The following is a 26340-nucleotide window of genomic DNA, read 5'->3' as shown; positions in this document are numbered from 1 at the left end:
GTCCTTGTGGGGAAAATAAGTCTTAGAATGGTTAGCTTTTCTGTGAATTGAATGATTAAGTTATACTTTGCGGCCAAGGCCAGCACGAATGTGATTATTCACGTATATATACATTTTAATGGCTCATTAAAAGGATGCCTCGTATTTTTTTATGGTTAAACGTTTCCTAACAGATGGGGGAGGGTTCCCGCCGGGGCAGCCCCCTCGCACTCCCTCCCGCGATGGGCGGCCATTAGTGCCCTTGCATGGAGCGATGAGGGCGAAAATTGCCCTGTCCTACGACGAAATGTATAGGCTGAAATGTAGCTATCTCCAGGCTTGATTTTAATTGTGCTCTTTTCGGGAACCGAAGACAGGATCCGATAATAGAGGAATCTGTGTTCCTTCCTCTACAATATGACGACCGTACCCATGGGTATAAGGCCACGGCATAATTAGTTAACAACTTCAAAAATCATAAAAATCATGTTACCAAACCCCAACAGGGCCCTACTGTGACTTTTATTGTGGAAATACGGCATATGCGAATAAGTTATGATTTAAAATAATAATTCTTCCAAATGCAACACCCATTTGGTACAAAGCAAAATTAAAGGGCTTAAAGAAAGGAAACAATACCACATTTTTAAGAGTATAATCTTGAGACTGCCATTCAAGGCAATGTCCGTACGCTAATCGACATGAGGGTAGGTAAACAATATTGTAAGCAACACTTCACTATGCAATCATGCCAGAGTCCAATTTCATGCAGCCAGTCAGCAGAAAGATTTTTCTTTCCCCCTAAAATAAAATCATACTGAAATTGGAGGATTTGGGACCGTTAGGGTTAGCCCTAAAAGCCCCAACAGTCCCAAGTCCTCCAATTTCAATATGATTTTACACAAATAGCAGACTTCTTGTGCCTTTCAAAGGTCTACTGAATAGAGGAAAGAAAAACCAAAGAAAACCTCACACGCAGTGTGCAAATAACTACTTTAAAAAACTAATAACCAGCTTTTCCTCTGCAAATACTTTGCTTGGCAAACGTCTTGGCTTAACAGCTGCATGTAACTGGCCTCAGCTGTAACTCTGAAATTGTCTCGTTACTTTTCTTCTGATTAACATCAGAATAATCAACATTAGTGACTTTACAGCCTTCAAATTAAGGAAGCGAGTGTTTAAGCTGATCAGCTGTCCATCTATTCCAAGATAAGACTAGTTTTCCCAGAACACAGGCGGCATTCACACACACCATCCTTACTAGTAGGACCCTGCGACTGTGTAACATAAGTTTTATTCATCTCCTCTACTGCCAAAACTGGTAAGAATTTGACATTTTCTAGCATCATCTTTCAGAAAATAACTTCCCAATCCTTCCACTGTGCAAAAGAACGAAGACTTCCCAAAGCTGCAAAGGACTGACACATGAAAGAAGTTCAAAAGTGAGAAAAACAAAAATGTAGAAGTGCCCTAAAAGTAAGGACTGACGTTCAGTTCACGCTCTGCCGCACGTGTGCCGCACGTGTATACATATAAGTAAGCAAGTTTCGGAGAATAATTTCCATAGCTAACATGATTGGAAATACTTTGCATTCTCTGTTTTGAATACGGAACGAAATGCCCCTTATAATTGGTTTCAGTACTATTAGGAAGACCAATCACTGCATGACTTGATTTCCACATTGCAAATGTGGCAAATAGAGACGTTACAAAAACACGCTTCCTCGTTGACTTGACAGTCGGCATCAATTCTCATATAAAATTAAGGTAATATGATACATGGACAAGTGATTGCTTGGCAAATTGGACATTCGGAAAGGGAGGGTTCAAACAAAGACGACTTATACATTTCTTCTTAAATATTTGCAGTTCCTGCCTGCAATGTGCAACGGCCTTGATTCTGTGTCTTGCAAGAAGTGAGGAATATTGCTACAACAGCCTGACGACGGAGTATAACGCATGCATGTATATATTGTACATTGTGTCTGAACACCCATACAGTCATTTATAGCTGCTCGATGCAATACTGCAATTCCTTTGAACATCACTCTTTTGCAGGAATAAATAAAAGAGGTTGGGGTGTATTTGTGCCATTTTAGTGATAAAAACCTTTGCTTTCAATATGCCCATTTTTCGAAACTGACATATCAGATAAAAATGGGAATGAAACACGGCTGAGATTATGAAAAAACCCCAGTTATTTTACACTTAGGTGCTTCAAATAAATGACTGTTTTGATTCCAATTTGCTATTTGACCATAACTGGGTCAATCGTATTGCCACTGTTCAGTCTCGTCCCCCCCAACAGTATTCAAAGAATGCTAATTAGTTCTGATGAACCTTTACTTGAACACAAATCATACCACAAAACTTCAACAATGTTTCATTCTTCCCAAACTTTACTTCCATCTTGACGTACATGTAGTAAGCACGTTTGGATAACCACATGACACAGTTTAATTGCAGTGAAAAACCAGCATCATTTTTATCCTGGATGTATCCGAACAATATCAATAGCGGCATATATGCACAAATACTGTTGCCTTTGAAGTTCATATATGCTCACCCATTTACATTTAGTACATAATTTTGCTTTCTCCCTCGATAACAACGAATTCTAAACTAATATAAAAGTATGCAAATATATACATTGTGCCAGTATGTCATAGTACATGATGGCCTGCATGTATATGTACAAATTAAGGTGCATGTACACAACACAGTACTAATCCAAATTACATTCCCATTGCCAAATTTATATACCACAGAATCACATCTAAGTACATTCGAAGAATAACAAAAAAGGTCTTCAGTGGCACGTGTACTATTTTGCATGATTCGATATATTTCCTTAATCAGTTCTAAAGTAAGCCTTAACATCAGCTTTTGGAATTAAAATGCAACAACTTCCTTTATACATGTACAGTCTCTTCAGAATGACTTCCGTCTCACAGAACAAAAAAAGGTTCTTGCGTGGATTCTGATTGTAAAATTCCAAATGCAAATCTGTGCAGAATCCATTCAAACAAGAGAATAAAAAAAAATTCAGAAGAAACAATTTGAGCCGGTTCATCAAATTTCTGTCATGAAACTTTTTATACACAATGATTTACGCAGTCACATCATAGCAGCCAAACTCTTACTTTTTTTAGATATAAAAACAAATGCAATATGTACATGTTCAAAATTGCGTCGCCTCCTCTGGTGTATATTCACTGTCGATACTCTCCGCGGGCTTTCGACTTTTCTGTGATGGTGGTGGGGGAGGGGGTGATATAGTAGGCCGGGAAAGACTCGTGGATTTAGGTCTTAGCGTCGGCGAGGGTGGCACGTTATCAGCAACCACCAACGGCGGGGGTGAGATGGGCACGCGAGACTCACGTCCCTGGCTGTTCTTCTTGGCAGGGACTGGCGGCCGCCCTGGCTTCTCCAGCACGGGCGGCTTGTCCGCCTTGGGGGGCTTTTCAAGTTTAGCGGGCTTGTCGGCTTTTGATGGTCTGTCCGGTCGCTCGGGCGTGACCTTCTCCGTCGGGTGGCTGGGTGGATTGCCGTTGACGTTGTTGACGCTGAGGGTGGACGAGGACGGTACTGGGGTGTCTCTGGGTAGGGACGAGTTGGGCGATTGAGTTGGTGACACACCTGGAATGGGAGGAGCTGGATTCTTCTTTAGCGATCGTCTAGGTAACGAGGATGACTTCAATCTGTGGTAACAACAATCATCCAGAGGATGGATCAGTACATGCATGTAGCTAAAGTCACATGATTAGCATTTCACACACTGAACATCTGTTCTACATGTACATTTGTTATGATCAGAAGGACTTACTGGCACACACCATTTTTTGCTCAGGATTTTTTTAATTACATAAATACTTGATTCAGCATTGACTTATGTGACTCTTGGTTTCCTTGAAAATATGCATTTCCAATGTGGCTAATTGAGTAGCAGACTTTTTAAAATGATGCTTGATAAACAGCAGTACTTCTCCAGTGTGATTTCTCTCATAGTCCATTATTGCACCTGTTGGAGGTTAAAGCCTGTATATCATACACCTTATGCAACATGAAGCAGCGTTGTAAAGTATGCTAACTGATGCAATGTCTCCTATACTGAGGGAAGCTGGGAATGTTAATATACCACCCCGCAATGACAATTAGAAGGCAGCCGCAAACATGATCAGTGAATGCCACCCAGTGATGCCACACCGCAATAAGAGGATGAAACGGTCTGGTTTCCCGCTACCAGCAAATGCAGAGGAAGAGTGCATCCTACTGATCTTAAAGGAATGACTGTGTATGCCCTGTTAAGAAGTCTTTCCATCTGTCCATGCCTTGTCAAACTACAGCGATCTTTACCAAGAGTCCATCGAGTTGAAGCATACAACGGGATCTCTGTGGTAGCTTGCATTTATGTTTCTGTATCGGTTTAATTTCTACCTCTCACATCTACGCGATCTTAAAGCTGCAACTTACATGTACACTACGGAGCTCTGGAAGTGCCATCCGACCTGTTCAGATACCGAGATAATTTTTCTCACTAAGTCGACTTATAAAGCGTATTTAGTCAATTTAACGAGATAAATGATGTAGTCGACTTCCTAATTCTAGTAAGTCGACTTGGCGAGATAATCCATGTCATCAAGTGTACTATATGCAGGCATGTACTGACTAATCATGAGTGAACATGACCTGCAGCGTATTTTCTCGCCAATTCAACTTGCTGGAGCTGGGAAATCGACTTAACAAAATTTATTTCGACGAGTCGACATAGTGAATTCTGGAAGTAGACTTGATGACATAAATTATCTTACCAAGTCAATATAGGGAACTCTGGAAGCAGGCTTTATGTCATAAAATATCTCACGATGTCAACTTAGTTAGTCCTATAGTTAGGAAGTCGACTTAACTACATCATTTATCTCGTTAAATTGACTAAATACGCTTTTTTAGTTGACTTACTAGGATAAATTATCTCGGTATCTGAATAAGTCGGATGGCACTCATAGAGCGCCGTAGTACACAGCACGTCTCTTTCTGTTCTAAATTACCTCCCTATTTCTTCGTTTTCCTCCCACTGTACTTGCCTTCCTTTTGGAGTGTCTCTCAAGTCTTAAGTCCTCACTCTTTGTTATAAAGTGAGTGGTTCCATTTCCATAATTGTAGTTATATACTTGCCGTTTGTACATGCAAATTCCATGTTTGTGGTTTCAGTGTGGCGAGGAAAGTAAATTTGCTTGGCTTAAGTCCAACTTTTCATTTATTTACCTGCTTTAATAAAGATGCGTCTGTTTGTAGTTTTAGTGCTTTTGAATACTTTAGATATTTGTCCTTGTAATTGTTGCTTTTGGTTTTGGTATTAAAATTTTATGAATCAAAGTTTATTTTTATTCACAGCAAACTAAACCTGTGTGTGGATGCTTCTAATTGTGGCAAATGTAAGATGTGGTTGAGAATGAGAAGTTTCAACCTCTGAAATAATGCTTGTGTGACAGCTTGGCAATTTCAAAGAAAAACATTTTGCCAGTCTAGCCTCTCTTTCATTTCAATATGGTGGTTCTATGTAAGCACAGTGGAATACATTAATACCTATACTTACTCATACATTATTAATAGTCTTTTGTCAAGTCATATCACTGAGATATACTACAAGACTGAGAAAAAACTGAGTTGAGCATGTGTATAGGAATGAAAAAGAATTAATTTGCAGTCTCCAACTTTCAAAACAAAATACTAAAACTAACAAGAATCTGAATTATGGAATCCACAAAAAAGTGAATTCTAGTTCAAACTCGAGGTGGCTACAACTTGCTCTGTCAAAGCAACACTGATAAAGACACATTATGCATATTGTTTACTATACACCTGGAGGCTTCACAGTATTACACAGTTTCTGTTTTCTATCTCGGCTTTGTGTTTGGGCACTGATGGTCACCGCACATGCCGAGTTATAATCTGTAGTTCCTCCCAGTTGTTTTTTTTTTTAATATTTAAATATGACTGGGAAGATTTTACAGATTAGTTGTAGTGCAATGTGTTTCTTGTGATCTTCAAGGGCCACGTTCATCCCTAATTACTACTTTGGTAATCTCCCTCCGCTGAGGACAGTCAGGATCTCAACATTTATCTCCAAATAATTTTTTTTAAAAAGCAATATGCGAAATGGATGATTTTATTTTCACTGTAGTCTTAGTTGGAGAGAGAGGTGGTTTTTGATTTCTACTTTGTAGGGAAGGCCATGTGATGCACTGACAGCAGGACAATGCACCACCTCTTATTTACTCACTTTTACCCAAAACACAGCTGAACCCTCCAGTCTGAAAGGACCATTTTACACCCCTTGGGATAGTTTTTATCATTTCCATAGCAATCCACGGCAAGTAATTTCAAACAAAATTTTTAAAAAATTTAGATATATGCAAACTGTGGTACAAATGAAACCAAAGTAGGAACAAAAAATCTCAAAAAATTCAATCAATCTGGGAATTGCAATTACACAAAAGGCGTAGTGTAAAAGCAAATCAAGCTACCAATACATGTCGTGCAGTCAGAAATAAATGAAGTGGTGCAAGACGAGGGCATTAAACGTGTGCTCAGTACCACACGAGGAGAGCCTACAGAAATAGGACAGTATCAAACCTCCTACACTGATCCGCATATGTAATAAACAAATCGTTCGGCAGAGAAAACGTCAATGCATGCGCAGTGTGTAAAGGTCAACAAGTGCATGTCAACAGTCCTCTTCCTCCCCAGGAAAAAAGGGCAAGCCTCTGTGTAAATACTGTGCCAACAGCCGATATAAAAAAAAAGGGACACAGAGAATTATTGTTTGGCTCTAGAAGTTAACTCTACGGAAAAGCTCACGTAACAGCAGTTTGAAAAGGATTAGAGTTTAGCAAGCCAGAAATGAACCTTTTCTTTGAGGCAGTGTATCGTGTTTCCCAATCAAAGAGATGGCACTGGATGGCAATTCTGAAGGTTTAATATGGTACTGTGACACTGTGCCAATATCCATCCAAAGAAGCCATCGACGGTGAAAATACTGACAAGTTCAGGTAGTTAATAACCAAACAGGATTACGTACTGTACTCTGTCTCTCTAAGGCTCGTATGCTTTGCCAAAGGAAATGTTGATTTACTCACAGGGAAAGGCACTGTTAGTATTATGGTGCAGAAACTGAAATGATGGGTGTTGCATATATTAGTCTTTCAAGGTACAGTCCATCATTTGCAAGTTTGCCAGTTGAGCATTATGTTCCTTTGGGGCAAGAGAATTACTCAAATTCTAAAGAAGGGTGCCCGAGACTAAATCTGATGAAGTTTCAGCTCAGTGAATACTTTTATATTCAGAGAAAAACAATATTCTAGGATTTCAGATCAAAAGTTGCTGAGTCCAGTTTTGAATTTTGCCTGAACTCAACATCTGGGACACATTTTCACGTTCAGTCTAATGCAGCTACATGTACATGATGTCACGCACTGAATTTACAAATACTCGTAACTGTGCTTGTGTGTGCCAGGTGTCAATGTTTGTACGTGCTGCTGACTGCGATTTTCCAAAAATGCGTCTTCAGATGCATCGTTGGAAGTAGCCTTCCATCACTGTTTTTCTTGCAAAATGACAGCTTGCCAGAAAGAATAATTTCACAGCGAGTTTAGTCCCACAACCTTCTTTAGACCAACTATGCTTTTCAGCAATAATTTCATTGGTTACTTTTTTGATAACTGCGAATGACGCACTGTATCTTTAACATGCACCCTTTTCTCCCTTCCAAAGCCTGCAATCAGTCCTGTCAAAAGGAAGTGTTAAACTGTCAAAAGGAAGTGTTAAACTGTCAAAAGGAAGTGCAAACTGTCAAAAGGAAGTGCCAAACTGCTCGCACAGAAAGGTGTCATTAGCAATGGCTCAGAAAGCTGTAGAGGCGATAGTTAGGTGTGTCAACTACCTTGTCATGCATCCTTAGGGCTTATAGGAGCTACTATTCACCCTCCGCAGACTAGTTTTGGGGAGGAGTTTGGGAGGCGCCTTGAGCCCCCTTTCGAGGGAGCGGGCCCTCTCTAGGCCCCCTGCCTCAGAGTCGGGAGGGGGCGGGGCTCGGCGTTTCATGTGCTTCTGGCCAGAGGGTGAGGATGTTTTGCTACATGCATGAGGAAAAGACCACAGAACATTACGTGCTTATGACGTCTTACACAAAAGTGCCAGGATAACTGGCGACTATTCAGAAATATTCTGATGGCCATGTTAAAAACAGAAAACTTTTGACGATGTACACGTGCACATATGAAACATCAAACGATTAGCAGTAAACATCAACATAACAAATTTCCCTTGTTAGACTGAGATAATGTGTATGCACATAAAATGTGATGTGTGTAAATGCATGCATTGTTTAATTTCCCAAAGCTGGGGAAGTGATGAGAGTGAAACCACTGCGGGACCCACGGTTTGATTTAGGAATAGAGATTTTTCACACGACGTAACGTGACAGGCAAAGGCATCACAGGAAGCGCACCATTTTACCCGGAGGCACGCCCATTTTCGAATCTGTGTATTTCTATTGGCGATTTCAAGTACGCCAGAATGTTGAGAGACTTTGAAGGCAGGCGCATTTCTGGCACGCACCTCTGTGTAAATTAAACACCAACCGTCAAAAACCATGTGACTGAAAATCCTCTATGGACCTCAGTACTGAGTGTTGACGCCACACTTCCACTTTGTGCGCACTTTCCTATGGTGCCCAATGGTCTATGGGGGCCCCACTGGCTCCATAGGAAAGTGATCACACAAAGTGTGACATCGGTGTGAAATGAAATTCTTGAGGGTGCACACATTTGATGACATCTGGTCTTTGGTGATTGCTTACATGCAATCCGACGCACATGTAGTTATCAATTTCCTTTTCATAATTTTTCTGACATCAAACCCAGCCTTTCATGTATTTTATTATAAGGTTGCTCCCTTAAAAAATGTGTGAACAAAGTGTTGATGCCAACGTAACTCTCTCATTTTTCAAACTGAAATCAGTACACTTGGCTGCTACTGCAGCCTGTATAGTCTCAGAATTATGGGCGTTACATTCCAAAAAGAACAGCACTTTTCTTACTTCACTTTTCTTTTTTTTTCTTTACTATTCAGTAGGAAATTCCTATCCTAACCTGTCCTCAAACTTGTCCAAATCTCCATCTCCACAATGCACCTGTTGCTTCTTTTTTGCGACTTTTGAGACACTACAGCCTGACTGCTCTGAGATGAGGTACATTGGTTGGGGTAAGTTTACAAGAAAGGTTAGTTGTTACTGCTGACTTTTATGGAAGAGAAAGACCATGCTGACGCCTTCCAAAGAAATGCACATGAGGCCAATTATATCAAATGGCGACATTCTAGGAATATCAGTTAAGACAGATGGAAAAAGGGCTAAACCAAACAAAAATGTTGGAAATGTAATATTTTCAAACAATAATATTGTACTTCAATATCTCAACAAAAGCAATACAGTAAAATCTCAATATCTTGAACCTCGGGGGAATTGATAAAAACTTTCGGTTTGTCCAAATCCAAATTTTGAGCCAACAAAAGTTCTTGGGTCACAATACACAAATATTTACATACAAGTATGTATATACTATGTGCACAAACGAAACCAACTTGCTCCAAAGTGGCAACGTTTTTGTGGTTATTTCCTTCTTTTAGTAACTCTAATGATGCCTGGTTTTGCTCACACATCGTTTTACCAAGATCAATTCTTACCTAACATTTTCTTTTCTATATATAACCAACATGTTTTTTGCTTGAAATACTGACACTGAGATACAGTGTCACCACGACCCAGGAAGAACCCACCCAGTTTACTCTGAATCAAGCAGCAGAAAGCCTTCAGGGAACAGAGCATTGTACAAGAGATGTAAAAAAAGTTTGATGAGCTACTTTTTCGAAGAGATCAACATGCTAGCTGTGTGGCTTTCATCACTGCAAAGTATTGCTGCATGCAAAAGTAGGTTTTGTAACAAGCCATACTATAAAAAAAAAGACAAGAACATTGTGATCAAGGTGTTAACCCCTTCGCAACGGAGGACGTTGTGTGAGGATTAGTGCATACCACACATACAGTCTATTCACCATGCAGCTGCTGGTTCAATGGGGCCTGCTGCTGGACAAAGCCCTCCATTCAGGGAATACCACAGGCCAGCAGTCGCGGTCCAAAAAATCCCACCATGAAGGGGTTAATTAATAATCCTATGATGCGATTTCAGAGTGCAAACATGCCAAGATGTTTGCATGGGTTAGTTTATCGTAATCAAGGACAGAGAGACCTCCAGAGGCTTGAAAGATATTTCTCCTTTATAAAGAGCTTTCCATCTTTTGCATCCAGATGTCTTAAACCCGTCACCAGTACAAACAAGTGAAGGAAGAAAACGAAATACAAGCATGTGAGAGAATTAAAAAGGTACTAACTTTTCAGTTAGGTGATGTGACATTGGTGAAGTGGTGTCAATTTGTGGTGAGGAGGATGCTGGCACCGAACCAGGCTGACTGGGGCTAGGGTGCGCCGCGGTTATGGTGACTCCCGGACTAGGCGGCAAATTGCTGTCTGGCACTGCGTTGCTGGTAGTCACAGCAGGCAGGATGGGGTGATCAGTCATGTCGACACTCGACTGAGTTGTTTCTGAAAATGAGTTGTTCTTTGAACTTGACGGTGAGAAGTGAATATCTACGGGAGGCAAAGAAGAGGGTCAGTCGAGAATGTGACAGGTGCCTCGTAAAAGGGGTAGACTGGTGTATTATTTTGTACATGTGCAAATGCGTAACCCTGCCAGATGCAGCACAGTGCATCAGGTGAAAAAGTCTGATGCACTTTGAAGCTCTGGGCAACCAACAGCAGCCGAACGCACCAGCCATGTTGAGACAGTGGGAGTTAGTCCCATTGAACAATGCCTCTGTTGGATCTTGTGGTGACTGGCAAACACAGACTCCCAGGCTGTTTGGCCTTGGAGAGAGTTGACCTGTTGGATCTTGTTACACTGGGCAGGCAAGCCACTTTGACAAATGATGCAGACTGATGTGTCTGGCAGGGTTTCTAGCAGGCATACCCTGGGTTAAAACGCAAAGACCTAAAACTCCGAAAGAGGCACCAAAGGAATAGTTACTATGTCAGAAATTTTATTGTGAGAAACTACAAGTGCGGCAACCAAGGGAGTTCCCCCAAATGTGATCAGAAATGACCATGTCAGTGATTTTTGGGGGAACAGTTCCTACCTTCTGGGAAGAACCAGTCTGCATGGGTAATAAAATTCTCAATGATGGTGGAAGCAACACCGGTGCTTGTCATGGACAAACTGAAAAAAAAAAAGTTAAACCTTCATATGTAAGTACTCAAAAACAACATTTTTGGAAAGTGCACTGCGCACACAATACCCCCATAAGGCTTTTCGAAGTACAATCAAACTACTGGTGGACATGCGGATGATAACGTTCCACTCGGTATTTTGGAGAGTTACAGTGTACATGTTCGTAGTGCAGTTTTATTTTCCAGATCTTTCTCTCCATGTGACTAAGCCTGACGGGGATTTTGCTGCTTTGCCTATCTCCACGAATCTCAGTGGCAGGTCATTCTGTGGTTTTTCCTATTTCCGTTATATTGTCAGTTTGCCTGCGCCACTTTTGAGGAGTCCTGGGCCGTGTCCGAAACGGCCTTCCAGAGCTACGGCTAGGTCTATTGTCTGCGCATCTCCACGCATTTCCATTGGAGCAAAGACCTAGACCTAGCTCTAGACAAGAGATTCGGATGTAGCCTTAAGTTTCATCGCCAGACACACCTCCCAATTGCACCATTTGTATGTAGCCGTCATTGTTATCCAAACCCCCTGTCAAGCCTCGTAACTTTGGTGGCATATTTTAGCCGTAGTCATTATTTCACGTGGTCGACTCACCCCCCATCTTCCTCAGACCACAAGCAGTTGGGGCCGATCACCAGAGACAAGTTGGACGCGTTCATCTTGTTGTGGTCGCTCCTCTTGGCGACTTTGCTCAGGAACTTGATGAGATACCTGAAGTTGTTGTAGTTGGCTTTGGGAAGCTTGTTGATGACCGCCCAGAGCGCCTGCAGTTTCTGGTCCTTGTCTTTGATTCTGGGTTTTGAGAAATAAACACATCAGTGCAACAATTTCTTGTCGGGACTGAAAACACAGGAGAATGAGAACTGCTCAACTACTTGTAAAAAAAAAAAGGGATCAGAGATACGTTTGCACTTACGTCATAGTCTGAATGAACTCCTGGTAGAGGGGAAATGTCAGTAAGGGTTCTGGGAGTTCTCTCAGATACTGTTTTAACACACCTGCAACAAAACAATGGACGCAAACCTGTCTTAAGTTGATGAACTCAGCAGGAGTGAGATTGAAGGAAATTTTAAAAATTCGCACAAAAATCATCACAGCTTTTGAAGGCTCCAACCACTAACGTACTGTCCATGGTCTGTACATGTGATTCCTTCCACGTAACCCTTGACATACCAATTTCTTGTGGTCTAAATTGTTTTCTGAACCAAAAAACACCCTGACGGTATATTTGGGATTCTCCAGATTCCAAAAGAGAGTGTTTTGAAAACCCTAACATACAGAAAATCCTGATAAAAAATCCTGAAATCGGGGAATATTCTGGACTCAAACAGCACAGGAGTATGCACGGGACCTGCAGTCAAGGATTTGCATAAACGCACGAACAGAAAAGGTGATGCTATGTGTGCTCATACTCGGGTCATGCACTAACCTGCAGCTGCATGCTCCAAGCCAAGTTCCATGTCAAGCTCGACGTTTGCGTCTAGAGCTGCCTGCAAAAGAAAAACAGCCGACAAGAACTACGGTGAGACCGCAGAAATTCTGCACAAGCTTAAGCAACTTTGCAATTTACTCGCTCATGTACCCGAGGCACAGAGAGCTATAAGAAATGTCGCTTCCCTGCAACTGTGAACAAAGTCATCTGCCACCAGAAGAGATTGCTCCAAAGTGAAAACAAGTTCCACATTGCTCCAAAGTTCCACTACGGAGCACCTGTTGTTCGTTCTGAGAACAACACATGTTCCAGCATAGGAGTACTTATGCATGTGTGTTGCACACTAGTTTGGGACTTGTATGCTCCTTGTGAGAATACAGCAACGGTCCCACCGGCAAGACACATTGTTCTACAAAGGAACAGTTTCTACACAGGAAATAGAACGTTCCAACTTTTTTACTGACATTCCCTCATCTTACCCTGATCATCTTCATCTTGGAGGCACTCCCGGCGATCCTGAAGATACCCTCCTCGTCCATCCCCAACTCCATGATCCAGCAGATGCACATCTCCAAGGGGGACGCAATATCCCTGCCTTGCAGCCTGAGGTGATCCTCCAGGGCATGGCCAAAGACGCCCTGGCTGGGGGCTTCTTGGAGGCTGGCATTCAGCTCGGGGATCAGTTTCTCTAGACGGAGGAGGACGGTGCGATAGTATTGGGCCTGGCTTTCAACCATCTGTCGAAAAAGCGCCCGCAAAAGGTGAATATGATGATCAGTGAAGCAACTTGGGCAACATTTGCATTGTCTACAGAAGTGTTTGATTTCACTAGAAACCTTTTACTTGCCTCACATTAATGCATTTGTCGGTGTGAATTTACACACTAACGGTTGAAAATAGGATTGGAAGTGAAAAACTGGGTTGATTTGGAAACATAACACATACTAATCTCTGACCAGAAACTTAAGAAAAGTCAACAGACTTTAGGAAGAGCATATTCAGGCTGGCACTCTGGAGATTGTACAATAAAGTATATGGACACTGTCAATAGCAACCACCTATGACCCCAATTTTTATAGGGTTGATTGAAGATCTGTCCATCAGTTTGCCAATGAAGAATAAACGCCACAAACTCACATCCACAAGGCATCTTGCCATCATGCTATCCTTAGCAACCAGACTCATCATCTCAGTGGCCAAAGTGTCCTACCGACAAAGAAATGAGGAAAAGGGAATTTCGGTATGGAATACAACTGTCTACAAGAAAAGCATTAGGACAAGCACTACACGGTGTGCAATCACATTCATGACGCTAATTGTTAATTAATGTGTAAATGGGTACATGTAATCCAGTGGCACGAGCATAAATACAGGTAGTTTTGTTATTAAGTACAAAAAGTGCCATACTTGCATGCTTCCCTCTACATGCACATGCACATGCACGTACAAAATAGAACTTCTTTTGTTGTGGATTACACTCCAGCAGTTGAATCAAGTATTCAAACAAATGCTGTCAATTTCAACGTACTTGCATTTTGTCTATTTCAACCCTCTGCCTCTAGGCCTTCCACCTGCTTTAACCAACATGCATACATGTACATCTTATAAAGATGGCTAGTTTCACTACACAATCCCTCTTCTTTTACTGTGGAATCAAAGCCACAGATTGAAAGTATGGGGGTCTCTATTAACATTTTATTGCCTGTAAAAGTACACCTATACTTGTGTCTTTGTATCATTGACGGTTTGATGTACATTTACATTTGTGATTATAATGGTACTTGAATGCTACATGTCTCAGTTTTCACTTTGCTTAATTCCATGATCTACAGGCACAGTTGCATGTCATGTGGGTCAGCCAGAAAAATCAGGGCAAATTTACAATCCAGCTGGTTCTCCCTCGACATGATGTTTGCCAAGTGCCAGCACACACTGGACTACATGCATGAGACAAGAGGGTTTTCATACCCAAGCTAGTGAGTCTCCATACCTGTGAGCTTTAAATTCAGTGAGCAGTCTTGTACGGGGTTTTCTTATCCAAAGTGCTGCTGGGAGTCGGTGTTGCTGAACTTAAATGTCATAAACTCATCACTGCATTCCACTGAGATAAATGCCTACTAAGGTATTCAGACGACACCCCCACAGGACTGAATTACATTTATGAAAGTTCATCCTCACAACTCGACTACCTTACCTTGCAGGCATCCACCTTGAATTGACACTGCTCCATTTCCTCCTTTATAGCCTCCACCTTGGTGACGTTGTCCTTGTCAATGCCTTTACTTGATGCCGTCTGATATCTGTTGGTGACCATCAATTCAACTGAGTTACACGTAAGCCGCAAACTTGTGCCCAGCTCAACATTTTGGAAACCCTTTGGTTTCAATGTTAAAAAAACCCAGTTTTCTCAATAAAACAATAGCATCAATTTTTTTTTTTCAATCTGCTTAAAAGGATCCCTTCACCAAAGCCTATGCATTGCATGTGTTTTCTAAATTAAGATGGTGATACAATAAATAAGATACCACTACTAAGGACTTTTCGCATAATCAAATTAATGTAGATATTAGGACTATTTCAAAAGTATGATTCCTCGGTTATTTTTGAAACAAAATAAAACATAAAACTTCACATTCAACGACCAATCACAGAATCCTGCATCACGGGATTACCAGTTTCAACTTTTGCCCCATCACATCAATTAAGTGCAAAACCTTATATTGTTTCAATTCAAAAGGAGAAATTCATCACAAAATGATTCATATCCATTGGATTGATTTTGAGATAATGCACTATTATTGTTTGCTAAAATAAAGAAAATAATAAGGATGACTTATATGATGTCTCCGAAAATACAGACATGACAGACAGAATACATGCAGAATTCAACAGACGGGATGTCAATTAGCGGATACATTAAAGAACAATGTATCTTAAATCCAGTTTTTCAAAACTGGTGGATATAGCGTTTCACGATTAAAATGTCTCCCAATGTATTTCTGCCACCTCCAGTTATATGATGTACCGGTTAATGTGACTGATCACTATTAATGAAACAGCATGTCTTACAACATTGCCATCTTACCTGCCCTTGGCAGAATCGAGATCCAAGGTCAGCCGGTTCAGCCTCTTCTTCAGGTTCATTATACTTGGGATTTCATTCTGAATGCAAGAACATGCAGAGGTTTAGAGCACATCATTGTGACATGCACACTTCTCTCCCGTTTGGTAAGTCAGTTGAACATAACACGAGTGTGACTCCGGGGAGCACACGCCAGCGTGGTGCACACCTTTATGGGGAGCACATGCAAGGGTGGTGCACACCTTTATGGGGAGCACACGTAATGCAGTTTGTACTGTGTACCATAATTCAGTTGAGAGGCCCGTTCTCTGACCTGAAAATGGGGCTTCAAATCCCAAAGCGGAACTCCTCCCCTCTCCCATCTGCCACATCGAGTACAAGATGAGACCACTGGTGCGACTCTTATCAGTATATTGTCAAAAACAAGGAGCAGAAATAAAAATGGAAACAAGTACATGGGAGGGGGTTGGTTTGAACAACACTGGTACAACCACGCGTCAGGCCACCATCCCCTAATCAGCATGCAGGAGCAACGTGTGCGCATATATAAACATCAATCAGATTCACAAATCATTCTTTCATTTTTGAGTTAAGAATATTCTGCCATGCAAGTGCAGAAAATGAAAATCCTAGTTTAGTTTTAATATACAATGAGTTCAGTGGAACTTAATGATTCTTGTACTGTATATCTGTCGATTAGATAATGTAGGCCCTGCTTGCCAATTTATGCATGAGTGGATTCACAGATTTTGTACACTAAGTCCATGTAGCCTACACATTTCCAAGCTTTAAATTTGCACTTGATCAATCCGTTTGTATTAGTTATTTGCCAAGCCAATATTTCTGCACAACATGTCACCGTTCCATTCACAAACAACACAAACCATTTCAGAACTTTGAGCAAATGATGCCTTTTACTATCCTTGGAAAGCAATTTATCCTCACTTACTTAGAGTCCAGAGAAAAGGTCACACAAAGTATTTCCAGATTGGAGAGGTTCTTATTTGGATAAATATGTAATTGAACGTTTCTGTGTCTAAGAATCTATATTGAAACTTTAAGGAGAGAATTCACGACCTGAGCCCTCTTTCGCCCCAGGAGTTGTTATGCACAACATCAGTATCTTCATCTGACACAGCATTTCAAATGTTGTTCCGGTGCTGCATTGTAACTGTACACACATACATGTACAAACTTACGCCCATATTTGCACAAAAGTACACGACATACAAAAACACCAGGGCACTCATACATTTTTGATGCATACTGCAGTATTAAAGGTGGGGAGGCCATCAGTATTGTACAGAGGTACCGTAACTATGGCATCCTTCGACTGACTACTTGTCCAATAATGTTTATCAGTCGCAGACATGGAACTTCTATCAATAGCGCTCATCTGGTGCAGTATTTCACAAAAATAGTTTTGGAGTGAATCAACCGCAAGGAATGTTCATGGCTTCCATCCCCCGTCTACATGGTCTAAGGTACATCTCAAGATGTGATTGCTTGCAGATTCAAGGGTCTGCACATACATAAACTGGTAAGCACCTCTAACGGCATGTACTTCCAAATCTCCACTTTCTGACTAAATGTATTGTACTTTCAGTAATCCCACAGGAAGCTGCTATCTGAGATGTGACAGTTCACTTTCACTTCTGTACATCACAGGATAGAGTCAGCATGCGCTTTGTGGACTTGTACACAGCTTCACCAAAGGGCAAAGACCCATTAAGGGAACAAAGGATGTTTCCTGTCCTTATAGTCTATCTTTTGATCAAAACTGATCCCCAAACATTTGGCCAACCTGACATACATGTATCTAGTGTGAGCCCTTAAACAAAAGGAGATTCCCAAAATGCAGGTTGTGTGAACCTGAGACCGTGTCCGAAACGGACTTCCAGAGATACGGCTAGGTCTATTTTCTGCGCGTCTCCACGCATTTCCAATGGAGCGAAGACCGAGACCTAGCTCTAGACAAGAGATACGGATGCAGCCTAAGCCTGGTCTCCAAGAGGTTCTCCTCTTTCTCTAAAATTATTTTAGAGGCATGGGGGGGGGGTAGCAAAAGGAAGAACAGTTAAGCAACTGGTCAACAAATATCCAGCTTAAAAGAGTGTTGATACGTGAAAGTATCAAAAACACGTCTTTTCAACAAGTTTCCTTAGTTACACAAAGTACAGAATATCCACACTGCACTAACGTGTAGGTTTGGAACATAAACCTGTGTGTATAGTTTATGTGAGAGTTCAAAGGGAAACGTAGTGCTTTGTCCACTCAGTCATATGACAGCAAGCTGCATGCTTTTCCTGGTAAGCAATGATCCTCGTTTTTTAGTTTCAAAATGTGTGGGCCCTCACCGCAATACAGGAAAGTTGTATATTTTTAGGCAAATTAGGACTGAGTTGTGGGGACATTTCTCTGTCCCCACAACCTTTTCCATCCCCACAAATTAGGTGCAATGACCAATGTATGCCCCCACACATACAGAACAAGTACATGGGATGTTCGCTAACCTTACACACCTAGTGTGGACTTGTGAACAAAAGATGTCCACATGATGCAGGAAAGGAAGACATTCTGTGGACTTACACATGTCCACAGGACGTTTCCCCTTCTTTGAAAAAGGAGTTTAGAGGCATTTTGGGGTAGAGGTCATCCGTCGTAAAAGGAAGAGGGACAGTCAAGGAAACCTTGTGCAAAAAGCCAGCTGAGAATCGTATTCCCAGTTAAAGAAAAACAAGTATTTTCACTGAGATTTCTGAACTGCATGAAAAGAAAGGAATGTCCACACTAGGTATGTAAGGTAAGACTAAGACAGCAATACCAGTGTACACAAAAAAGTGAGCCCTGTAAAGCTGACAAGTGGCTCATCTGAGGAAATTATACTGGACACGCGTGGCAGTACACAGCACTGTGGATTCCCCCTCAAAAACTGATGAACGCTGAAAGTTGATTTACGGTCATACTCACATCTAAAAGTCCGCTGAACGGGGTAATGACAAGATCCTCAAGTCCCCTCTCGTGGCTGGTCAGATCTTGGCCAATACTGGTCCATATTTCAGCCGTCTTACCAAGAGTCAACCTGATGGTTTCGGAATAAGTGAACAGCATCCCATATCACACGGGCTAATCTGATTTCCCCAGTTAGCAGACACTAGTTTTGAAGTGCGGCAGCAGTCAGGCAGAGACTGCAAATCATGCACTAATGTACGTCTTGGACTAATACATGTACATAAAGCACCTTTGCAACTTGCCAGCATGCACAAAACATGTACGCATGAGCAGGGTGCCACACCATCATCTGTTTACTTTTAAGAGGTATAACAGATGCACCAATCAACAAATACATGTACAAAGGTTTATACAAACACACTCTGAAGCGTAATCCAAACAAATTGGGTCCAGAAATATTTAGCAAAATGACACACTCTGCAAGTTTTCGAACAACGAGAATCTACATAATCAGAATGTCTGGCCTACACACCTCCTTTTAATATGTACAAAAACATCCATGTACATCTTACTGCTCAACGGTAAACCTAAATATTACCGTATGCCTTAGGGCTCCTAGAGCATCTAGTAGTTGTGCGTTACCGAAAGCTACAGAAAACAATGGCACTTCAGTGCCTGTTTTTCTCTGTGGACCTTTCCTCTCACATCAAAGGGATGTCGACACATAACTGACTGCACTCGTGTTGGGGCATTTAAATAGGGTTTGCTCACATACTGTACACACGTAATGTACAAGTCCTCACTTGTTTGAGCCTGCGGTATAACAAGAATCACAGCAAAGACGCGAGTTAACGAATGCTCACCCAAAGACTGAATCTTCACCCAGTGCTTGGCTGGAGTCTAGCATGCTCTGCCCCAGCACTGTATGAGGAAGTTTTCTCTGGGGAGGAAAGAAAAATAAAACAATCAAAACATTCATAAACTCTTGGCCGATATAATACAGTAAAATGGCCCATGGTGAAACTTCAGGAAACATGAGAACGATTTGCTGGCAACACAAACAAGCCTTGATACACGTCCAGTGCTTTGAGTGACAATGCACTTGTGAATTCCGCTCTCTCTCAAACTACGAGGTATTTTTTTTTTTAAATTTCAAAACTGAAGTACCAATATTTGGTACTATATTTTACACAATAATACATGTACAATTTTTGCTGTGTTTCAGGACACACGACACATAAAAAGCAAATGGGTCGTTGGGGATCCTTTTCTTTTCGTGTCCTCAAATCTGGCATCTGATTTTACTCGTTGAGAATGTATATGTATTACGTGTATTTATTTTCAAAGAGTGACTGAATAAAGCAAATTACCTGCCATACAAAGTTTGAAGTCAATTTTAATGATACAAGTACGTCAGGTGTGACAGGGACACCAAAAATGTCCCTCTTTTGGCCCCCCCTAAATGTATGGATTGACCCAAATCTGAGCTGGGACAAGTTTATGTGACCTAACAGTACATGCTGCCTTCCGTATAATTAATCTGAAACCTTGGACATACCAGGGGCCAATTTTGTAGAGCTGCTTACGCACAAAATTTGCTTAAGCGCGAGAAAACCTCGCTTGATAAATCAGGTAACCAGCCAAAACTCCATGTGATGTATATTGTTTTGGGATCGTATTTAGCTGTGTTTTAGTTAGCATGACTATTACAAAGAGTTTGAGCTGGTAACATTTGTGTTTTTTTATGCAACTTTTTTCACACTTAAACAAATTTTGTGCTTAAACAGCTCATGATTATGATTCTGCTCAATTCCTCCCCAACAAGGCTCAGAACAAGTTGTTTTCACTGAAGCGAAAGCCAAAATATAAGAAGGATTTCACACCAAAATAAATGCATACGTGTGCCTGCAGTATGTCCATTTCAAACCTTTCTTTTGAACGATTTCCAGTTTGATGTTCACGTTACATGTACATGAAACGCCGTTCTGCAGCAACAGAGCATTTCCTTCTGACCTGATACCGCGTACCCATTCCACGAGTTGATCAGGTTTGAGGCTGCTTGAGGTGCAAGATTACCACCTGCGGCAGTTTTGCTTTCTATTTCAAAGGAAGATGACTGACATTGTATCACTTTGTAATATATGACACTGTGGCTATAAACAGAAGAAAAGAGGAAATCTCTGTTACCACAGAACATGTACATGTACGTACAGTGCCAATGTACTGTACATGTACATGTATACTGTACATGTATATTCAACATGAGTCTCAAGGATACAAGATTAAGTACAATATACAGTACATACTGTGCAGCACTACGTGGACAGGTACATGAACATACATGTTACATTTTGCATGTACATCATGCATGTACATGATTGTCTTAACATACATGTATTTTCACCCAAACCATTTCAACTTCTCCCGAACAGTTGACCGTGGGTGGGATTCAAACAACAGCCACTGTTACGTTGAAAAAGGGGCTTGACATCCCGCGGATGCAACGAGTGTGCCACTAGTTCGCAGCTTTCAATGAGCCAGTGCAGCATTCCGACAGCACATCACCAAAACGACGTACGTCCTAGATCATTCGGATGTACGTTTGATGTCTGCCCCGTCAGGGCTACCATGCATGGACTCCTGCACGTGCTTTGTTCCTGAATGGCCTTGCTTTTTTCTGAAATACCGAACTGGCTCATTTGGCAAGATCAAGGAAGCTTTCCATCAAAGAAAAGAGGGGAAAAAATACTGGATGGGAGTGGGGTTAAAGAAATACGCGACGGTGCCCTGAACAACTGCTTCCAGGGAAGGAAAACAAGGAAGTTGGAAGTCTGACACATACACATGATTACTGAAGTGTTTGAAACTAGTACAATGTGGAATCTTGGGCCTCTATACATTGCCAGAAACTGCACATTTCTAGGGTTTTGTGGGCATGTTTTACAGTGTTGAACCTGTATGCGGTGCCACTCAAACCATACCAGTAACTTCTTGTACAGGTAAATTTGAAAAGGAAATTGTTGTCCATTATTTGATTTGGGATATTTTCCACTCATGTATTTGAAAGAATGCAGGACACAATTCTTGACACTGAAACTCATGAACACATCTGTTTATCAACAAGTAGGTATAATTATTTTTTCTGTGCGAGAACCATTAAAAAGCTTGAAAAACACACTTTCCTCTCAAAAACCGCCTTCAAATTAAACCCACATTTACCATTGACTTCCTGAACCAGCCAACAGGGACGAAAAGACAAAAATTCACTTCTTATCATAGCCAGGGATTTTGGCAGTTCTGACACGTACATGTATACATGACAAGTTTCAGTGCATAATCTGGTACATGTAGGCCTACATGTACATGTTTTCAGCACACAGTGTACATGAATAGACACTGTACATGTACATGCATTTATGTTTATGCAAAACTGTGCTACTAACCAGATTCGTACAATAGCAAAACGAAAATACATGTACAGTGTCACGGTACAGTGCATCACAAATGGATCTGCTACTGGCAATTTGTACTCCCACACGGCGACCAGCAGTGAAAGGAGAGTCTGTCACACTCTCCCAACTTTATACTGTCATCACATATAGGTACAGGTATAAGCCGATCTCTGCAAATGGGAATTTGCGGCTATCGCCAGACCCCATTCCCAACTACACCCAATCAACAGAATAACGTACACCATGTACGCGTAGAAGAACTAAGAAGACTTGCGCATCTTGCGCAGCACGTTTTGTATACGTGTGAAAATGACCGGCCCATGCATGTACATGTATGTTCCTACTAGTAATGCGTGCAGTCAAATGTAGGGCCGTTATTTTTGATGCTTGCGTTCACTTCTTCCTTGGTGTGAGGGTCTGAAACCACTGTCAAGGGATAAAAGCTACAAGTACTTGTACCTAGGAAAAACAGGGAAATACCATCCAGGAAACAAACATGTCATAGACAGATAATGCTACAATATAACAATGGCATTGACATGTACATGTACATTTACTATGAAAGAACCAAAATGGGACAGCGCTTCCCAGACCTATCCCTGGCCGGGTGTAGAGTAAATGGCTAGCTTTTCACCTACTCTGTATAGATGCAATGTATTGTTCAGTTTGACAACAGAGATCAAGGGGTTGAATGAGTAAGGCATTTGTTAATCATGCATGTACAGTATTTGTATGCCAATAAGGTTTGTTAGGTTTTGAGTTTCCAACTTTTGCCAACCTTTTTGAAGGAAGTTCCATGCAAAATGTGGGGGGGAAAATGACCTTGGAATTGATTTCAAACACACCAGGCCATGTACAGCACACAAAATCTGTACATAAAAGTGTACTTTGACCCTAACAGTCCCAAATCCTCCAATTTCAATATGATTTCACATACACCCTAGGGGGTTAGGGTTAACTTGTAACAGTGACAACAGCTCTTGAGTGCATGCATATGTGCAAGGCCTGCTGATGGTGTCTACACATGGATTAGGACTAAACTATCCCTGGTAACCTCTCTGGTAGGCTACCAGCACATGGATTCCCCAATGGACAGGCAGAAGACAAAAATAGGTCTCCGATTCCAAGAAGGTTTGTTTACAAGCGGTAATGGAAACCGTGCTGGTTATCACACGTCGTGTCAACATCACAGTCGTGTCTATTTTGAAAAAGTGCCTTGGAGGGTACAAAGGTGATTATGTACGATTCCACTTTCTCAAAGTTTTTTTTGAGGGGGGGAGGGAGGAACATGATGCCCTCCGTGACACAGAGTTGTTAAAAAGTAATTTCAGAATAAATTTGAATGAAGGAATTCAAATGTACAATGTGAGAATATATATGTAAGTATTGTTCAGGGTTCATCCATTTTTGTCATTCTTTTCACAAAACCCACTCTTTCCTCCGACTCCTCCCCTTCCCAAAGGCATACCCCGGTACATGTACATGCAAAGTCAAGGCCGACAGCCCATCCACCATTTCCTAACTTTATGAAAGTGTGCACTGACTGTAAACCCCTCCTTGTGTTTGCATGCTCATGAAAGGGACAACTGAAATGGAAGACCCACGAAACAATCAGTGCATCTGTTTATACACAGCATGCGTGTATTTGCAAGAACATGTACATTATTCAGGACAGTGTGAAGTGCCATAACTCTGCTTCTCATTACAACATTTGTCAAAAAGACCATACAATGGACAATATTAATACCGTTCTCTTCTCCACATCTTGGCCGCTTCCTTGTAGGCACGCCGACAGCTTCTTCACTGTTTTTTGGCAAGCATCCTTGATAATGTCTACTTTCTTCTCACACTGAAAAATCACCACAGGAAAAGAAACCGTTTTTTTTTCTGAGTGGGGGCATGCACAAAACCGTAAAATGTGCATTTAGGTATAATGTAATGTATGTACATGTAGGCAGGTGCTGTAGTGCTTTCTTTTTCTACCTGTTCGCTTTGCACCTTTTGAATAGGTTCTGCAGCTTATCTTACTTCTTGGTTGCAGCCGTCACAAAACATAATGCCCCCATTTTACCATTGTTGATATTACCTGAACATGTGCGGTATGTCCTTGCAATCCAAGCCAAACAAAGGACTATTTTACCCTGCAGGGTTGCACAGGGGAAGCAATGTTGGACTTGTGAATTTAGGGAACATGGCACCAGGCCTCCACTTACTGGTGTAAATGATACCAAAAGATCGGGAGGGGCTTTTTTTTTTGTTTTGAGTTTTCCTTTGTAACAGCTGCATTAGTAGCGACAACCAATAATAGGTCCAAGACCTGATTTGTTTTACTTTTGTTAATCTATAGTCGACTTAGTGTAAGCTTTTGCAGATGACAGTCTGAAAGATGACCCGTAACTGGATGCTCAATGTACAGTTTCCAAGATGCCAACTTGCTTCATTCAAAGATACATGGAATGTGTGATATACATGTACAAGCGCCTTTACAACCTACAACCATGTACCGGGTACCAGTTTCATGATTTGGTCAGACCTGAGGAAAAAAGGTCTCAACTTCAAGAATTATTGTGAATTAGATTCTTTTGTACAACAAATACTTTCCTGGCATATAAACCTTGCGTTTAATGTACCACATGAGGGTCATGCCTCAAGGCAGGCTTCAAGAACGACAGCAACGTCCATTGTCGGCAATGAACCCATTTTATGAATGAATTGATAACTGGCAAGAGGCACTTACATGTATAATACGCCAATTTCAAAACACACAATTCATGTATAATTTAGCGTACATAGGTGTTCGGGCCATGATGAGTGTCCAGGAACCCACAGCCCTACCACTGATTAAAGTGGTACTCAGTCTCATTTTGTCAATCTCAGTACCCACACTGCCCCAGTAAATGTCAACAAATTTCAAGCACCCTTTTCTTGTGTGTACATGGGCATTAAGCCAAAGTCCATCCTCCCCACTAACTTTCTGAAGCATTCTACACAAAAGAATGGATTTTTGTGCAAAGGATTTATTTATTTATACATGTATCTATATCTATTCATCCAACAGTGCATTTAGCACAAATTACAGGAAGATAATGAGCGAAAAAGACAATGAAGATATGTTCAGTTTTAGAGGTGGGAGGAAAACCCCGGATAAATGTTTGGGGAAAAACCCATGGACTCAGGTAGGGACTGAAAACCCAATCCACATGTGGACTGAGCCGGATTCGAACCCGGACCACAGAGGTGGAAGGTGAGGAAAGAAACACTACGCCAACCTGACTCCCTAACCTTATCTGACGATTCAAATTATCTGCATGTAAACACTATCAGGCTTTTACCCTCAAACATACTACGCAAAGAAATGGCACTCTGGTGACATACCTGTTGAAGATCATCATTCAAGACCTCTGTCTTCTCTGCCCTGTGGACAAACAAAAATTTGAATTTTCTTTTCAGTTCTGTAACCTCTGCTATTGGTGTGCAGGTGCTTGAACACAGGCTGCATACGTGTACATGTACAATTATATTTTTTGAAAAAGATCCAATGAGGAAACCATGCCCGAACAAGTTTTCCCCAAAATACAAGTTTTTGGGAAAAGAGTAAATTTAAGTATAAATACCATTAACTGATCTAAGCTTTTAACATGGTAATAGACCGCTCTCATTTTGCCTACAATTTGTACGGGTGGCCAACTGGCCAAAGTTGGCAGAAAAATCGCCCCTTTGGTTGTTTTTCAATTTTTACCTCAAATTCATTCAGAATGTATACTCATCTCATTAATTTTGAAGATTTTATTTTCCTTCATTGCTTAGTAGTGAGTACATGTAAGTAACATTATCTTGTGTTATGACAGCTGGGTGGGATATGTATCTAACACTATTCTTTCACTTTTGCACTGACTGCCGGCCATTGTTTTAGTGGCCACTGGTAGGAAAAACACAACGGTGACGTCAAAAAGAGCAGACTCTATAACAGATCCCCACCCCACTCCCTTTAAAAAAATGTTTCGAGTTTCCTTAAAATCAATCTTCTACCATTATATGTACGTAAAATCTACACCCTGAAACTGTGTAATGCACAAATGCACAAGTATGGGCCAACCTTACATACCTAGTGTG

At 41.2% G+C, this 26340-nt stretch overlaps 1 protein-coding gene across 2 annotated transcripts in view; it reads right to left on the bottom strand.

The window, feature by feature from the left end:
- Window positions 1-463: 463 nt before the first annotated feature.
- Window positions 464-26340, bottom strand: part of LOC110985573 (rho GTPase-activating protein 44-like) — a 32531-nt gene continuing 6654 nt past the window's right edge. Inside the window, exons 2-16 of one of the 2 annotated variants that reach the window (XM_022246690.2) lie at window positions 25603-25642; window positions 23975-24076; window positions 19639-19715; window positions 18794-18905; window positions 15827-15903; window positions 14936-15041; window positions 13879-13947; window positions 13221-13478; window positions 12739-12799; window positions 12226-12307; window positions 11904-12101; window positions 11230-11309; window positions 10429-10684; window positions 7922-8113; window positions 3542-3680 (exon numbers count right to left, since the gene is read on the bottom strand). In XM_022246690.2, coding sequence (XP_022102382.2) covers window positions 7936-8113; window positions 10429-10684; window positions 11230-11309; window positions 11904-12101; window positions 12226-12307; window positions 12739-12799; window positions 13221-13478; window positions 13879-13947; window positions 14936-15041; window positions 15827-15903; window positions 18794-18905; window positions 19639-19715; window positions 23975-24076; window positions 25603-25642 — 1696 coding nt within the window. In that variant the 3' untranslated portion in view covers window positions 3542-3680; window positions 7922-7935. Of the gene's footprint in view, window positions 3681-7921; window positions 8114-10428; window positions 10685-11229; window positions 11310-11903; window positions 12102-12225; window positions 12308-12738; window positions 12800-13220; window positions 13479-13878; window positions 13948-14935; window positions 15042-15826; window positions 15904-18793; window positions 18906-19638; window positions 19716-23974; window positions 24077-25602; window positions 25643-26340 lie in introns of both variants that reach the window. The other variant, XM_022246689.2, reaches the window with a different exon arrangement.

Source organism: Acanthaster planci, linkage group LG07, assembly GCF_054643075.1.
Source record: "Acanthaster planci isolate LZ-2023a linkage group LG07, COTS_SCS, whole genome shotgun sequence".
Classification (NCBI taxonomy): Eukaryota; Metazoa; Echinodermata; class Asteroidea; order Valvatida; family Acanthasteridae; genus Acanthaster; species Acanthaster planci.
This window is presented reverse-complemented; position numbering and strand designations above follow the sequence as displayed.